General features: G+C 38.1%; 1 protein-coding gene across 2 annotated transcripts in view; it reads right to left on the reverse strand.

The window, feature by feature from the left end:
• Window positions 1–19221, reverse strand: part of PCSK5 (proprotein convertase subtilisin/kexin type 5) — a 225697-nt gene that overhangs the window by 137395 nt on the left and 69081 nt on the right. For both annotated transcript variants that reach the window (XM_053931696.1, XM_053931697.1), the window contains exons 4-5: window positions 14742–14885; window positions 12413–12489 (exon numbers count right to left, since the gene is read on the reverse strand). In XM_053931696.1, the coding sequence (XP_053787671.1) occupies window positions 12413–12489; window positions 14742–14885 (221 nt within the window). The remainder of the gene's footprint in view (window positions 1–12412; window positions 12490–14741; window positions 14886–19221) is intronic.

Here is a 19221-nt window from a genome sequence, read left to right on the forward strand (position 1 = left end):
CACTCATACCTGGGAAAGGTTACAATATACTGGCTGCACTATGTTATCTGCGCAGTAAGAAGAGCTTTGGTTGAGATGGATACAGGTGAAGCAGTTTGTCATTTGTTTTCTGAAAAAGTGATTAGCTAAACCATACAAATTTGATTTTGCACTTGCATGCATTTCATCACTTTTACTACAACAGCTAAAGTAAAAAAGTAATACTTTTTGGATGTAAGAAGACACTTCCGTTCTCATTCTACTGAAGAGGTACTGAGAGCTTGAACCGCAAATCTGAAACTAAAGGAAACACCTCTGCTAGAATAGCCATATCTTAATAATAACTTTCAGAACAAATATTTAAGTTCTACACACTTTTCTTTGTTCTGTAAGCAAATAACCATATAGCATCTGTAAACAAAGTCAGGAATAAAACTTTGGACTGCAGTTTCTTAGCAACCCTGCACAAGCTAGCTAACTACATTTAAGCCAGTGAGAGGTGTGAATATTTTGACGAGAAGCAAGAATGTTTTCTTCTACATTACTGCTTGCCTATGGTAGATGTTTGCTTTGTGAATTAGAAGATTTGACACCGCAACCTAGTTGAGCATGAAGAAAACAAGTGATGTAATTTATTTGGTTTAAGATTTTCATCTATTTGTTCTTATAGCTGCCAAGTTGATTTCTAAGGTTTTCAGGGGTCCTTGACCTTCTTTGGAGCTAGATTGTTTCCTATGCATTTGAAATATCCTATATATCTGTAGATACCACAATTTCCTCTGACAAATGTATCTGCTGTTGTTACATGTAATACCTGAACTTATATGAGTTAAAGGAATCAAAGGAGTAAAGTTGGTTTTCTACTTTTTTCTTTTTTTTTCCCACTTGCATTGCCCTGCCAGTTATGTGATGCTTTCACATCAAAGACATCAAAGATAAATGGACCAGCACAGCAACTGTGGGTCAGCAACTCTGCAACAGCTCCATGTTTGAATACTTCCCTGGACTGTAGGACCATTATACCAGAGTCTGTCTACTACATATGCAAAACGTAGCTTATACCACCAAAGATCCTGTGGTCAATGTAACAGTGAAACTGAGCTTGCAGGAATAATGCTTCAGATATCTGTTGCCATAAAGAAGCCTTCCAAAGCTATTAGTTACTAAACTCCTGAGAACTAGTACATTTTTAAAAGGCTGAGATATTGACCCTGGCAGACAGTTGGCTCCCACTCAGTCATTTGCTCCTCCTTCCCATGGGGATTGGTGGGAGACTTGAAAGAGCAAATGAGAAAATGAGAGAAAAACTTGTCATTTGAGATAAAAACAGTTCAAGGAAAAGAAAAGAAATAAAACACAATCAAGTGAGCCATAGGCAATTACTCAGCATGCCCCACAAGCAGACTTAATGCCCAGCCACTCTCCAACCAACACATACTTTGGCAATAACCCGCCCCCCCAGCTTAATATGGAGCACACTGTTACATGTCATGGGTAATCTCTGACCATTGAAATCTGTTGTCCCAGCTGTGTCACTTTTGAGCCTCTTGTCCCTGTCAGCCTCCTTGAATGAGAGGGCAGTGTGAGTAACTGAGAACGCCTTGGTGCTCTGCAAGCACAGCTCAGCAGTAGCTAAAATATGCATTTATTAACACTGTTCCGGTCACAAATATAAAACACAGAACCATGACTTAAACTAATGTCTATGTTCTTTCCCATAATCACAGAACAATTTAAGTTGGAAAAGACTTTAAGGACAAGTGAAGTCAACCTTTGATCACCACCACCTTGTAAACTAGATCATGGCATTAAGTGCCACATCCAGCTGTTTCTTGAACGCCTCTGGGGAAAGTGACTCCACCAGCCCTCTAGGCAGTCTGTTCCAATATTTAACAGCCCCTCCAGTGAAGAAATTATTTCTGATGTTCACCCTGAACCTCCCCTGGTGCAGTTTGGGACAGTGTCTTCTCATCCTATTGCTGGTTGCCTCAGAGAAGAAGAAGCCAACCGCCAGCTCGCTATGACCTCTTTTCAGGCAATCGTAGAGAGCAATAAGGCCTCCCCTGAGCCTCCTTTTCTCCAGACTAAATATCCCCACCCTCAGCAGCTCCTCATGGGACTTCATCAGCTCTGTTACCCTTTTCTGGACATGTTCCAGCACCTGTCTTTCTTCAAGTGAGGGGCCCAGCTTGGAAATAGAACTCCAGAAGCAGCCTCACCAGGGCCAAGACAGGGAGACAATCACTTCCCTGGTCCTGCTGGCCACTCTTCTTGACACAGGCCAGGATGCCATTGGCCTTCTTGGCCACCTGGCCACACTGATGGCTCATGTTTAGCTGGCTGTCAACCAGCACCCCCAGGTCCTTTGCCCTGGGCCACTTTCCAGCCACTCTGTCCCCAGCCTGTAGTGGTGCATGGGGATCTTGTAACTGAAGTGCAGGACTTGGCACTTGGCCTGGTTGAACCTCATACAGTTGGCCTCAGATTATCAATCCATTTTGTCCAGATTCCTCTGCAGAGCCTACCTGCCATTCGGCAGATCAACATGTACACAACCTAGCATCATCCACGAATTTACCCACTTTACACTCAATTACTCACCCAAATTATCAATAAAGATATTAAACAGGACTGGGCCTAACACAGAGCCCTGGGAACACCACTAGTGACCAGAAGCCGGCTGGATGCAGCACCATTCACCACCACATTCTGGGCCTGGACATCCAGTCAGCTTTTCAACCTAGTGAAGAGTACACCTGTCCAAGCTGTGAGCTGTCAGCTTTTACAAGTGAATAACATGGGAGACATTATTAAAGGCTTTGTTGCAGTCCAGGCAGATAACATCCACAGCCTCTCCATCATCCCTTAGGTAGGTGAGTTGGTCATAAAAGGAGATCAGGTTAGTCAAGCAGGACTTGCCTTTCCTAAACCCCTGCTGCCTAGGCCTGATCCCTTGGTTGTCCTGGATGTGCCATGTGATCACACTCAAGATGATCTGTTTATAACTGTGCTGGGCACCAAGATCAGATTGAAAGGTCTGTAGTTCCTTGGAACTTCCTTACAGCCCTTCTTGGGGATGGGTATCACAGTGGCCAACTTCTATTCACCTGTGATTTCCCTGGTAAACCAGAACTGATGACAAATAATGGAGAGGAGCTTAGGGAGCTCTTTCAACAGCTTCCTGAGTACATTTGGATGAATCTCACTCTGTCCCATAGACGTGTGAGTTTCCAAGTGGCACAGCCAGCTTTGCACAACTTTGTTCCAGATTGCAGTGGATCTACTCTGCTTTTTGTCCCTGTCCAGTTTAGGGGGTTGGTTGTCTTTACTGTTAAAGACTGAGGCAAAGAAAGCATTAAATTATCTCAACCTCTTCCTCATCATTGGTCATATTCTCCATCAGGTCCAATAAAGAATGGAGATTTTCCTTGGCCTTCTTTCTGTTCTTAATGTATTTATAAAAACATTTTCTATTATCTTTTACAGCAGCAGCCAGATTGAGCTCTAGTTGAGATTTCACCTTTCTAGTTTTCTTTCTTCATGACCTAACATCACTATATTCTTTCTGAGTTGTCTGCCTCTTCTTCCAAGGGCCATAAAACCACATTTTTTATCTGAGTTCCTGCAAAAGTTCCCTGTAACATCAGGCCAATATTCTTCCCTGATTGCTCACCTAATAGGGTGGTCTGCTCCTCTGTCTTTAAGATTTCCATTTTAAAGTATGTCCAGTCTTCCTGGATCCCTTTATTACAAAGAACCTTAAATTCATGGCCATGAGCCTGCTCTGTTACAGATACATTCTGTACTTAGATACCTTATCTTCCATTATATATTTCTGTTTCACAAGACTTGCATGATAGTATATTATCAGTCACTGTATATTCTGATTTATGTTTTTCATCCACACTGACATCAATCTGTATCATCTGAAGATGTCTCAGGTGCTTGAGCAACCTCCTTTTACTTAAAATCTCCGCACTTCTGTGTAACGGAAGTCACAATGACACAGGAAAAAATACTTCACAAAAATATTTTGCATCAGTTCTACTGAAATCACACCTAAGCAGAAATGAAAAGTATCTTATGAATACAAGAATGCAAATCTGGAGTTTCACACTTAGATGTCCTTGGCAGGAAAAGAAGTCCTGGAAGCCTTTGGAGATCCCAAGAACAGTGTAGGGGAACCCTCTTAGGGAAAATTTTCTTTCCTGCAAGAAGATTACTGACAGACGCAAGAACTCTAAAGACACAACACAAAAAGGAGGAGCAATACAGTGATGTGCACACAGGTCATGGATGGATCCTCATCTAGTCTGCATACTCCATTTTTCATAGTGAATGACTGTTGTGACAACATTTTAAAGAAATCAAGATTATGTAACTCTGGATCTGCAATATATTCGAGCTCAGAGACACACTTCCTACCTATCTTAAATTCTGAGTGCAATTTCAACTGCGCTATGCAAGATATGTATTGTGCTTAATCCTAAATTTCAATTGATGCTGTTCTGCATCAAACGGACTTTCCATTTCTCCTTAAAGATGCATTTCAAAGATGAATGATGAAATTGTTGAAATAAATTCAAGTCCTACTTTTATCTGTGTTGATAACTGCTTTTTAATGAAACTTATGTAATTGATTCAGCAGGAGCAAAGTTTCCTTTTACTTGGAAAAAGGGTTTCAGCACTGGAAGTCTAATTCTCACACACTTCAGTGCAGAACAAGTTAGCAGCTATCCATCTAATGTTCATGGAGTCCTAAGAAGTGCAGAGACATAAGTTTGGGCTGAAAGGAGAAGTAAAACATACCTTCTCAATCTACACTTGTCTTTGCCACTCCTTGACAAACCTAGCCAACAGCCACACCATCACATATTTTGGCTAAGTATACAAGTCAATGTCTCCTCCTCAGTTTTCTAATACCAGAGATTTGATGATTGCTTTGAGTCTGTATAGCAGTACAAGTAATTTTTAAACCAGGTTAAACATATATATACTAAACATAGTATATACTAATCAGTGCAATCTGCATCTGTAATATCCATTCTTTTACTTCTGTACTTGAATTTATCTATCTTGATTATTTTCCTACAGGAAAAGCAAAAAAGATAATTTGTCTTCAAGAGAGAAATCTGACATTGATAAAATATCTGAGGTAATAATCTGACCATATCTTTAAGAAAAATTACAGAATCACAGAAATGTAAATCAAGGCTATAAAAATAAACCTGCCAGCAGCAATAACCTTATAAATGCACATCTTTTAATTTGTAAAAAAAAGGCAACATCTGAAAATTTCATTTAAAAAAACCCTAGGAATGCCATTAAGACATTAATTTCTAGCATAACTTTTGCAAAGTTAAACCATTAACAGTATATAAAAATGCTTCCATTTAAAAGCTTTTGACACTGGATTCACAATTGCTTTATCAAATCTATAATTAGAGGTCAGCCTTGATGCCACAAACATTAGAAGGGTAATTAATGCTATATTTGTGCCAACTGAAAAATCTCAATGAACCAGATTTTGCACCACCTTTGACTGTGCTGACTAACTGTGAAATCATCTGGCAAAAATCAATTACCATATATGCAACATGGATCCATTCTTTAACTTTCTCCGATATCTATAATGTCTGAAAAGTGGAAAGCACAGAAAGAATGTATTTGTGCTCTCAAATTCTATTCAGCTGTATACGTATACATGCATGCAACTTGAAACTGGTTTATCGTTTTACCACATCAAGACTAGCTTACTGTAGCTGCAAATTCTCCTCTGCTAAGTTAAAAACCTCAAAATACAGACACATACTTAGAAAAAATAACTACTCTGGGAAAAAGAACATCTGAAAAAAACCTTTCACATCTAACTCTTGACAGAAAAGAATTCAGTAAAGTCTGTATCTGTCCTATTGTTGACTTTGAATTGTAAGGGAATATCTGACTCATTGCGATCAGTAATTTACATAAAAGCACTAGAAGCAGTTGCGTAATGCTTCAGAACTTAATTTTATTTGTGAGCTCATTGTCTGGTACTTCAGTAATTAGAAACAGAAAGAAGGCTTTCCTTGAGTGTTGTGGTTAAATGTTTTGAGACCATTAGAAGCTTATACATCATAAAAAGAAAGAGCTCTGTTCCTCAAACACCAGTTAAGCAGTAAACAATACTGCTCAGTGACTGATAACAGGGTAGAGAAAAAAGACTATTTTTTCATCTTTCAACTGGTATTCTAGCGGAATTTGGGTTTTGTTTATTCCTCTGTTTCACTACTCTCACCTTCAATGATTACTCCAAGAATTGTCTTTCCTATGGCTATCAAAAATTATAAATTATACCACTTACAGTTGTAAGACAGGACTATGTAACACAGTGTGATACCGTAAGGAGCAGATTACAAGAGTTTAACAAAAAGACAATTTTTGGCAGTCTGACAAAGCCTTCATGATGAGATTTTCCACTATTGAACTGGAATCTGGATCAAAAAGCTACTTAACCAAGGCTTGTAGTAAGAATTTTTTAATGTCTTGTCAATATGAAATACTGTCATCAAGGACTGATCATAAACACCAGTGATGAAGGGCATCTACCATGTGTAGGTGAATTGACTTAACAGAGACTGCCCCTCCTCTAGCCTGGGTAATTGTCCTCAGCTTCCAGCAAGTCTAACATCCCACTTACTTTCAGAAAACTTCAAATGAACAGACATTTTCTTCTGAAATAGCAAAGCATGAGAACTTCAAAACACCAACTGTTAGCATGTTGTCTGTTCTGTTTTATTGTACACCTCGTCTCTTCCCATAGGTTAAACACCTGTTTTGCATTAAAAGAAAAACATCATCAAATGCAATATATAGTAAGGATTTGTGCTCCATGTTTTTACAACAATTTCCTTTCAAGAAAATAAAGTTTTCTGCTAAAAGGTTCTACCCACATGTTTTCAGTTCTACCCTGAGAGTGAAGAAATTAAGCATGTATAATGACTGCCCCTGAGGTATAGCAATCCGAAGGATAAGCATGTTGTATAACAGCACCCAAAGACTCTAAGTAACAGTTAAAACAGAAAGTGAAGAAAAAATTGCTCCAAATGAACCTGTAAAATTATTGTACTTCATCACAGTATAATTCTGCAAGCCGCAAAGTTTATCCTCCTTATTTTTAAAATTTTACACTGGAACCTTTAACTACTGGCAAGATCTAGTATGTCTAGTATGTCATGAAGTAAGATAGTCTCCATGCTCCATCATGCCCCATGGCACTTGGTTGGGTCATGACTTGGTTCTGGCCAGGAGAGGGTTAACTTTTGCAGCAGCCAGGAGGGATGAAGCCATTGGTTATTTGATACCAGCCTGAGCCATGAAGGGGAAAGGAGTGTTATTCAGAGGGGTGTTGTTTGTGGGACTGCTGGTTTGTAGAACTGTGAGGTCTGGTGCTGGATTCTGCAGTGAGCAATCGCATGTGGATTGTTCACCTATCTTGCACACTCTCTTATTACTGTCAGCCTTCTTATTTCTCTGCTGTTCCCAGTAGACTGTTCTTATCTCAGCCAACAATCTTTACCTTCTGTGTCTCCAATTCTCCTCTCCAGCCTCACTGTAAAGGAGCAGAGGAAGTGAACAAGATGAACAAGATCTTTATGAACAAGATCTTTAGTATTTAGTGGGAACAGTAAACAGTGGAATACCATTTCTAAACCATGACCGGTCACTAGATTGTAACTTGGAGATTAGCTGATAAATCACTAACAATGTTCCTTGTAAAAAGTGGCATCTCAGTCTGTAAGCTGAAACAGACTGAACTTACTTCACTACTAACATCTGCTAAAACTGCAGCACAGTAGGATGTGGCCATAACAACAATGAGTTTAGAATCAGAATACAACCAAAACACAGTAAATCAGGATCGCAGTCACTGACTGCAGCTTCTATACAAATGACCTCTGACTGCTTGGTTCAGATCTTGGTTTTCACAAATGCAAATGTCACCAGTTAGAGAAAACAATTCAAAGTCTGCAGTTTCCTAAGAATCCTAACTGAAGTCCATGAAATTTGCAGTGACATTGAGATACACTAGACACCTGACATTTAGTCACTGGTACCTGGAATCAACAATACCACACTCAGTGTAAGCATTTAATTCTATTGATCTGAAACACATATACATATTAAGTGAATTCTCTAGCCTAAACTACCTCCCCCTTAAGAAGTATTTCTATGCTATCAGAGATGCTTTTCAGGCATTAAACAGACCTCACTCAGCCAGTTGACAACATCACTTCATGCTTTTGGTTTTTTGGCCTCCAGAGGCAGAAGCAGGTCATGTTCAAGTCAGGGTACAGAAGAATACCAAACACAATTGAGATTCCCTCTGAAAAAAGAGCTTTTACCTAGGAGCTGATACCTTACTCCAACTAAAAGCACAAGATGCAGCAGTGCTCCTCTGCACAGTTTATCTTCCCTTCTGCTTTTCTGCAGCACACAATACAGCAAATTTAAAATCAATGGCAACAGGTGCATACCAGCACTCAAACTGCATAGAAAGATATTCCCAATTGTCAGTATTCCTTTCTGTCACACTGCTGCTGTGAGAACCTTTTGAAATGATCTTTCAAGCCACCAGTGAGAGACTTGAGGCTCTTTGCATTTGCTGTGCTCAGTTCTTCAGGTATCTGCACTGAAGAGTGTCACAGCAGGCAGTAAAGCTTTTCAATTTTCTTCTATTGACTATCCAGGAGGAAACAGAAGCTGATCTGCCTATCAAGTATCTTGTATCCAATATGATTAAATGACTCTGAATGTACTATAGGCCTTCACCATAAGCAGAAAGTATTAAGTAGCAGTTTGTCATTCTGTGAAGAAAATTAAGACTTTGGCATTTTATTGGGCATCTATGTTAATGTGATTGGCAAAGGGAAGTAATAAAGAATCATAATCGATGCCATGGCAAAGCAATGCAAGTGTGTTGGATGAAACAGGACTGAAACTCACCAACTCACTAATTTTTTGTTTGTGAGAAATGCTGTGAAGTTCTTCCCATATTACAAAGTTTAGATGTAAGAGATTCTGTTTCTAATAACTTTTGAATGACAAGAATTGTTGTCTCTCAAAAATCTTACACTCATTAAAAAGCAATTTAGGAGGTTATTGAAATAAATTATTTATGAAGTGGGATGCATCATTGAAAAATGTTGAAGAGGCATCCAAAGAGTGACTCAGTATCTCCAAAACAGAAATAATAGCTCACTTTTACTTTTTCTTATGTAAGTTTAATAAGAACTGCATTAAAGTCAACTGTTATTATTTAAAGGAGTTTTTTTAGAAGTCCCTCTGTTTTAAAAAAGTACCCATCACCATAGTAAAACTTAAGCTTTGAAATATGATCCCTAAGAAATTTCTTATGAAACAGAAGAAGTAATTTTTGTTTGGTCAAAATCAAAAAATACTATGAACATTTCTGTTTTATTCCTGAGACTACACAATAGGCACAGTACCATTTCAGTGATCCCATTTGCATTCTGTTATGGACCTGAGACTGATATGGCTAGTTTTATAAACATAGATGTTAACAAATAGCAGTGGAATAAAGAAAAAAGAATAAAGCAGTACATCAAAACAAGATGCCTTCCATAGCACAAATGACTTCATCCACAGCTGACTGCCTCTGAGCAAAAGGAAATTCTACTATAAGTCTGTACCATTTAGAAGCTTTGCGATTTGCTGGCAATTTGCAGAAACTAAAGGAAACTTTTGGCAGTATGCCTACATACCATAGTAGTTAAAGAAATTATCATCCCACCCATTTTGACTACAAGCCTTGAAAGACTAGTCTAATGTTTCTTCTTACCCTCGTGTTCTCCTTAGCTAATAGAAGACTTAACGTAGAACTTAAAAAAAAAAAATTTTTGGAAAGTGCCACTCTGGTGCTCAACTGAAGTAATCTACAGGTAATTTTTTCTTTCCCCTTTTCACTCACCAATAAGTCCCAGCAACAGAAAGTATTCACTCTAATTAAAAGTGAAAAGCTAGCACACAGATCCAATACTCTGATGTTTCACAGCTGCATGCAGAGCTGCCCAGACACCTGTTAATTTTTATAGCTTTTTTAATTTTATAGCAATTCCTTTTGCTCTTTATCATTCCATGGTTGGAAGGATTAAGTTGGATTATAAAATGAGGCAGAATAAACTAGATCATCATGAAAACGACAGCACATTTGTACATCCCACCTTCACTGAAAAACACAAATAACTATAAAGCAATTTTGTCTGTCCAGCTGCTATCGCAGAAAGCAGGAATCAACCGACTGATCTACACATTATGAAGTCTTTGTAACGCATGGCTTTCAGAATGTTCCCTGCCTGTGTTTAGCTCTACTTCCTGACACAACTTGAGTATCTAGTGCCAAATGGCCATGTATGCTGGACAATCTGAATTCCTGACCCAATTTCTGAAGGTATTTTAGAAACAAGAAATATGGACAGGCTATTAGTAGTATTTTTCAGTACCCATGCAGTGATTTATCTCTTGTTTAGTCTAGGGGCAGCTAGGAAAAAAGGGCAAGAGCTGCAAAAACTGAAGGTGGTTAGCTGCTGATTATCACACTTTGTGTGTCTGCTAATTGGAAACACTGAGCCTCCAAGTTTTTTGTAGAGGTTAGGCTGCCAAGTAATCTTACACTGAAAACATGCTTCATGTATCCTTGGTGTCCAAAAGCTGACTCCACACTGACACTGTACTTCCTGATAACACTGACAAAGCTCAGTACAGCACAGCTTCTGCCCTCCTATTGCCACATTTCACTGCACAATCCTGGGGGCTGGGCATTCCCCCTGAAAGTACTTAAGGGGGAGGCAGGGTATGAAAACTGAAATCCCCTAGACCCTAGGACACAAAAGAAGCAGTCCAAATTTATATCCTGTATAAAACTTTAACTACTAATAGATCAGAAAGCAGACTCCATTTTCTGGACATGCTTTGTAAGAAAGTGACTTCAGTACTCAGCCAAAGAAAAAGATTCAACTTCACAAGTGAAGGTATGTGATTTTTTGCTGCACCCAGATGTCCTTGAAAGTGCACTGAAATATCTAAGTCTCTGAGTGTACCCTTGTTATACCCCACGTCTAAGAAGAGGAACATCTTCTCACCGATGAGCCAGGATGTGTCCCTGCAGTGTGTGTAGGAATAGGTATGTGCTGGATAGCAGAAGACAGGGATGTGCTGTGATGCAAATACACAGCGCAGCTAAGGAGTATTTGCAGAGGGCAAGTAAAAAGGCCTTGTTCTTCAGCCTGTCCTATTATGTAACAGCCTTCCCTGCCTTTATGAAGAAGGTTTTGACCAGGAGAGGATTCTCCCATCTAAGTGTGGTCCAAGGTTGCTCCAGCTTGTTTCTGCAGTTAAATCAATGTTAAGTTTTGTATCTGACTCCCAGCTTTCACCTGCTGCATTCTTCTGGACAAAATTTTTTTGTAGGAAAGAAACAACACAACCCCCAAAACATTTTAGTAGTGTAAAGGACAATCTTTCAACCTTTGTAGTTTCTTTTCTGTGGGCAGAAACTATAAAATGCTTTTCACAATTAAAAAAAAAGCAACAACCCAAACCTCAAGAAAACAAAATGTATAATTAACATATTGACAACAAGAGGATCCTCCTTTTTTCAAAAGATCCAATTCCACAGAAAGGCATTTCTTTCTGCCAAGTACCTAGCTAACAAAATGTTACCAACAAATAACTGCCCTCAAATATCCATTGAGTAGAAAGGTGGCCCACTTTCTGAGGTGAGGTGTCCTCCCTGATTTTCTCCAAGCCTTAACTAGAGCACATCCAAAGAGCAAGTTGGAATGAGAAATATCAGAAAGCAGAATTTTCTGGTATTTCCCTCTGAAGGGGAACATTGAGATACCTCCAACTAGTCATCTGACAGAGATATAACATGCCAGAATTACAGCTTCTGTGTTTTTATCTAACTCCAAATGAAAAATCTCCATCACTTTATCTCCATCACATAGTTGAAGGGGAAAAAAAGCATCAACCTCCACTAATTTGCCTACTTCAATAAAAAAATTCTACAAAGTTCAAAAGACTCAGAAACTAGGACAGTTGTAACACATAATTAAACCCTAATAATTCAATGAAATTATTTTTAAGAAAAGCAAGTCATCCCATATATTCTGCCTCCCAAACGGATTGAAAATGGTTCATTTCACCTGCCTGAAACTCTCAGACTTATTTTTATGTGTTTTCAGATAGTTTCAAATGCCTTCAAAGAGTCATATGTGTGCATGGAAAAGACAAAAACATGTATTTCACAAAGATTTTAATGCAGATCATTCTGTTTTATAAGGAATAAAGTTTTGTAGAGTGTCATATACCAATTGATACTGTCTATGTGATGGCTCAGATTGAAAATGTGAAGGGTGTCATAATGCCTTACTTGTTCTCGTTGCTGGCATCGTATCGAGGCATTGGGTCAAAATCATTTCCATTTACATCAAAACTGGCCTGCGAATCCTGTATCCAACAGAAGAAAGAAAACCAGTTGCTAATTAGTTAGACTCATGTGGCCTATACATTTGTTAGCAGGTTCCTACCAAAGAGTAAATAAGCTAACTTAATATTCCTGTGGTTTTATGGTGACTGTCTTTTAGGAAAGCATTATATACAGGAATTATATTTTTTATTTTAATTTTGGAAAACAGATAAGGATAAAAAATGCCCTGAAAAAGTACAGGTACAGCACTAGGGAGGAAATAGAAAATGGTGTTTCATTTAACCAAGAGACTACTTCTCTTCTAAGAATGTTTAGAAAGTTAAGAGAGTTAATTCTCAAAACTGAGATTTTGCTGAGTGTTTTAAGATTAAAAAAATTATCTTCATGACTATAACTGAAATTTCAGCCATTGTTTCAAGAAATAAGAATAACATAATTTTCTTAAGAATATTGTTATAAAATTACATCTTGGAAAGCAACACAAATTGCTTCGCCATTTCCTTGGGAATATAACTGTTTCCAATATCTGCAAGATATCTGTCTTTTTGTTCCATATTTATCATAGTTCTTACATCTGAAAATAGTTCATAGAGTGAACAGCTGCTGGTTCAGTGTATGGCACAGTGTATGGTTCTCATTAATTGATGCAGTAGTATGTGGTGTGTTGACACGGCAAGCAGCAATTTTTAAACTCTTTTTTGTTTAAAATCAGTTACACATCCCTCTCAAATATTCCTATTTGCAGCCCCATCTATAATCTGAGATACAGCACACTTTTGTGATCAAACAAGCAATGCGTATTGCTTGTGAATTTGGGGGATTCCTTGCTGGTATCAGGAAAGGGAGAGAGGAGTGGTAAGGACATAAATAGTTGTTTTCAATTCAGTGGTAGGACAGTACTGGAATGAGGTGACATGATACAATCTAGGTCATGCACTGATAAAATTTTATCTGCTTTATTTAAATTATTTAAGATATTAAAATGAAACATGTGTCATGTGATAGGATCAAACACACATTGACAAATTGGGCAATTGCCCCCCACTTGTGTTTTCACATTCTCCAAGCTGAGTTCCACATGCACCATAGGGAAGGACACATATGTAAATATGGCTAATTTGAAGTAAGTGGCTTTAAACTGTGGACACCATTGTAGTTTTTAATGGTTTGTTAAAGATGTTTTTGTCACAATCCCTTAATGCTCTATCAAGAAGTAATCTTGCTGGCAAGAAGCCTGTGTTTAGGATTCTTTAACAAGATCTACATTTGTAATGGGAATAAAGGTATGTGCATGTCTTGCACTGATCATCTTCACCAGTCCAACTTAATCCAAATATATTTGCTTCTTTTGTTACTCTGTATAGAAGTACACCTTGCACATTTTACTTCAGACAAATTGTACGGTCCTCACAGTTACATGCCTTCAACAAATGCCTACTTCCAAAAGATAGGACAAATCATTCCAGTAAAATGTGGTCCTGATGCTCTGAACAGCTTCAAATTCTGACTCCAACACAGGAAGCAACCCACTAGAGAAGAAGATTCTCCTTATGTCATCAGCTTCCAAGACAGATTAAATCAGTATCTAAATGTGGTGAACCACAAGCAAACAGACACTCGTTAGGCAAAGTGAGACACAAAACATAGAAAACAATGGATGCAGCTCTATCACAAATTGTGAGGAGATTCAGTAGAGTTAAAATAGATTTATTAGAAAGAATATCGTACAACAGAATATTCTACACCTGTTCTTAACTGAGTGAATCATGAAAGGTCATATACTTTTCCTTTCATATTGTTTCTAGCAGTATGATAAACAGCTTTAAAAATTAATGCATGGAAGGATTACTGTAAAATTACTGTCTTTGAGAAAAGTTTCTGTCTCACTAACTAAATGTATTGGCCAAATATGAAATTCAGCTGCATGTGTTAACTGAAAAGCAGTGTATTCCATTTCTAAGTTCTGAGAGTGTGAAGACATTAACTAAAAAAAATTGCAGAAGATACAAAAAATATCCAGTAATTGGTTCCAGTTCTTCAGAAATTCAGACTCAGCTACAAGACAGATCCAGATATTAAATACGTTCAGATGAAACTAAAACAATACCTATTATCAAAAACTGTTTTCCTTCCTCCCACTGGTGTTAACATTTGAGGAAACACTTATATGATTCTTCCTCCTTCCCTCCTCTCTTTCTCCATCTTTCTAGAAGCAGCAAATTATTTTTGAGTAATAACAAAGCAGGAAATCTGGGCTCCTGTAGACACTCACATAATTCTGCATCAAGTCTGGGTGGTTTCTTTCAATGCCGTCATCCAGGATGGTGACCACAACATTCTTTCCAGTGTAACCTCTCTTCCAAGCACCTACTATATTCATATCTGATTGGCAATGGTGGGTGTTGTCACTGCAATGCTGGGGAGAGAACAGGAGATAAAGATGTTGTATACTGGAGGTAACTGAGCAGTGAGGGATTGAGATACTATCCTGCTTACATTAACATTACTATTTAAAATCGCACATGAACATACTGATTTGAATAGGAACTATACAACATCAACACCTTTATTTAGACAGAAAACAATTTTAATTTGTTTGTAGGAAAGAAACAACACAACCCCCAAAACATTTTAGTAGTGTAAAGGACAATCTTTCAACCTTTGTAGTTTCTTTTAAAAAATGCAAATTGTATAAAAACTGCTACTCCCACTTATTTTTCTTTCTGATTACTCCTCATGCTAAGCAATACAAAAGGAAGCATTCAGCGGTACTGAATTTGAAATATTTTAATTCTTTTTTTTTTTTCAAAAAAACAAACCATATGTGGATAAAAGTAGACAAATGCCTGTAGTGAAATGGTAATGGAAAAAAAAACCACCTTGCTTTTTTGAGCTTACATGCTGTGTACAATTTCTTGACAGAATGTTTGGAAACTAATCAAGATTCATTTCTATCTACAAAAGAAGGCTTTTGGCAGGTTTTGTGCAGTATCAGCAGGAGATGAGCCACAGTTAAGAACCTGTAATGAAAATACCACCCTGAAAAACTCGCATCTTAGGGGGTTGGATGAACTGTAGATAGTGCTGATTGACAGCAGACTGGGGTACAGCTTTCAGAGCAACCAAGTCCAGTAAGATGGAGGAAGAAAGTATAGCATACATTAAAGCTGAAAGCCTCTTCCTAGACACAAATGCACTCCGTTCATGTGAAGAAATCTGGCTTGCCATGGCAATGAGACATGACCCTCAGGTATTTGTAATGCCCCATTAGCCACTTTCCAATCCACATGCACAGCCCTCCCCTGTGAAATTAGTTCAATGAGCTTCTCTCATAAATACTGCTTTCCTGCAGCTCCACCGGGCTCAGACAGAGCAACAGGCAAAAATAGAAAGAAGAGGGGGTACAGGGAAGAATAAAAGCAAAGGGTGGGAGGAAGAAAAAATAAATTAAAGAAGAAATTTGTATCATAACAAAAGTGGTTGTAGAGCATGCTCCATCTCAATCCCTGTCCCACTACCTCAAGTCCCTACTTCAGCCTCACGTCTTGTCACTCTACAACTTCTCAGGAGTAAACAGATTTGGAGGGGTGTACTCCACCTTGACTTAGTCTTCTCCAGTCAGCAAACTTTCTCAGTCTCCATTAGCAAACCTATATGCAAACTGATTCCTCTTAAATCATAATCCTCTTCCTCCTCCTTTTTCTCCTGTTTACCACCCAAATCAGAGGATTTACGACTGGTCGCTTGTTATTAGTAGAGCAAGGTTATATTCTTATACATAAAGTCTCTCTCAGGGTCTTTCCATTGTGCCCACAAATATCTGTCTCTCTCTGTCTATCCATCCCTACACAAAGGACTTCAGGGACCTGTTCCAAGGAATGTGTAGCTTTTGTTCTCTGTATTGCTTGGAAATGTTCATGCTGCTGGCTTTATGAAATTAATTACAGTGTAAACTTGCTGTCTGAACGTAATAGTTGTACACACGAGGATTTCTAATGAACAAACAAGATGGTCAAACACATTTAATGTTTCTAGGTACATTTGTCTTTTTCAAAATGTTACTAAATTAAGTATCAGAAAATACCTGCAGAAGTTTTTAATATCATCCTCCATATTTTCTGATGTGAAGACAAAGAGACAGGAAGATGGAACCACTAGCCTTTAGCCACAGGGTGAGCTACAACAGGCAATCAGGATTCCTGGCTCTGGCCTTCAGTCAGATTTACTGGACCATTACACTGTGCCTTTACCCCTATTTCTGAAATGCCAAATGACCCTCAGCTGCTTTGCTTAATGTCTTGTCCTCTCTTCCTAGGGGATGAGCTTGTTATTTTGCTTTCATGCCAGCCAAACCACACAGGCTGAGCAAGCATATGGGTATTTTAATTCCTGTTCCTTTGCAAGCTCTTTGGATCTCAGCCAGGTCACTAGTACTTCCCTTAATGAGTCCATTGCCCTCACTTCCCTTACTTGAGTATTTGCTTTTGTGGTGGTGACTGAAGGGGTCTTTGCTACATGCATGGAGACAACCATGAAAGACATCTCTTGCCTTACTGTGTGCTCTGATGATTCTCTCAAGAGACACATGAGGTCAAATTGATTAAACAATGGTAAAGCAGCTGTAACTGTGAGTCCACTAGTAACTTTAGTACACAGCATATGTTAACATAGGATAAAAAATGTAAAAGCAACAAAGAGGCATCCAAAGGGGAGTAGTTCAAAGCAGATGAAGAGTTCAGTTACTATCATTACAATAAAAAACAATTTCTCACATCCTATTTAGAAGAGCATCTGGGTTTTTCACCACTACTCCCTACTGTTTTTTCTTCTATTCAATTATTTATTTATGCATTGTTTAATTTCTGCCCTGTTTCTAGCCTTATTTTTCTCTTCCAATACTGTATTTTACCACTGAAACATTAGTTTTGTTTAATTCAACATCTGATCCAAGATTTCTGTATTTTAATCAAAAATTTGACTTCCCTCATATTTGTGTCTATATTTCTCCAGATAAATCAGAATGGGCATTTTCCTCTTGAAGCAGTCTGATTTGTCTTTAATCAAGAACACTTTTAATCTTACAGTGCAATTACTCCTCAAGTACTATCTTTTATGGTATATGGTATAGATATGCCACTCCATATACAACAGCATCTAATATTCCAGCTATTACTTGGCTTCACTTGCACTCTTTTCTGTCCCCTTGGACTGGTTTTGGCTGAGACAGAGTTAATTCTCTTCACAGTGGCTAGTATGCGGCTGTTTAGGATTTGTGATGAACAGAGTTTGGATAAAACAGAGATGTTTTCACTATTGCTTAGAAGTGCTTACCAGAGCCAAAGCCTTTTTTTCTCTTCACATCACTCGCTCAATGAGGAGGCTGGGGTAGACAAGAAATTGGGAGGGGACATAGTTGGGACACAGGTGACCTCAAGTGACCATATCATAGGAAGTCATGCTCACTACTTAGAGCTGAGGAGAGAAGAAGGAAGGGGAAAATGTTCCAAGTGATGGCATTTGCCTTTGGAAGTCCTGCTTTGTGTAGATGGTTGAACACCTGGGAAATGGTGAATTAATTCCCTGTTTTGTTTTGCTAGTGTGTGCAGCTTTAGCTTTCCCTATTAAACTCTTTTTACTCAATGCATACATTTTCTTTCTTTTACCCTTCTGATTCTCTCCCTGATCCCACTGCTGGAGGAGTGAATAAGCAGCTGTGTGGTGCTTAGCTGTTGGATTGGGTTAAAATTCCTCTTTTCTTCAAAAAACACTTCCTGCAAGGAAATTTCCTGGGTTCTATTCTATAATTTTTCACCTGCTCCTTCTCTACCACCAATCCAAATTGCACTGTCAGATTGTTAGCAGAGGGTTGGCTTTAATTTGGAAGCACTTTTTCAATTTACAGTGTTACCCAAATAAAAAGCTATTAAACATCTGTCATGATAATAAATGTTACATGATGCAGAGTGACTGAATTTTGTACCAATGAGCAAATACTGAATTTTATGGTTTATTTTCAATCTATTTTCCATATTCCTTCTTGTTAGAAATTTTACTTTTGCCATGATCATGTACAAATACAGGGCTTGGAAGCTTTTATTAGATCTGTCAATCTTCAAACTGTTGTTTTCTGAATTTTAAAGGAAACAGAATAAAATAGACTATTATACTGTATTTTCTGCCTCTCAAAACAGATAAGGTAATTCAGAAATTTCCTGCATTTGTACTATGACTAGACAACTGCATTAAATCAGCACTACTTCAACATGTATTGCTTTCATCCACAGCCCAGAGAATACCACCGAAAGGAATAAACAAACTCTTGCCCAGTTATTTAGAGTAACTTTACTAAGACTTTAAAGATCTTACTAAGATTTTAAAAGGGCATTCAAAGCATGATGTTTTTCTTTGGAGTGTTTAAGTTGAAAATGTTAATGATACAACCAATGGTATTTAATAAAAACCGTGTACAAGGTGGAAAAACTTCTGAAGTATGCATAGAAGAAAGAGGGCTATTGTATGAAAAATTTCAAATATTGAATTTTTCCCATACTTGAAATTCAAGACTTATGAGCATAAAAAGACAAAATATCTCTTGTTCTAGATATATTTTTGATACCTTTGGATAGACATTTTGGAAGCCTGCCTTTTCACAATTAACAAACAGACATAACTTTAGAAGGATTTTCTAAAGTTTGCATGTTGCAGTCAGTATCAGACACGGGCATGGATTCTAATGCTTATTTTGTGAAATG

This window comes from Vidua chalybeata, chromosome Z, assembly GCF_026979565.1.
Source record: "Vidua chalybeata isolate OUT-0048 chromosome Z, bVidCha1 merged haplotype, whole genome shotgun sequence".
Lineage (NCBI taxonomy): Eukaryota > Metazoa > Chordata > Aves > Passeriformes > Viduidae > Vidua > Vidua chalybeata.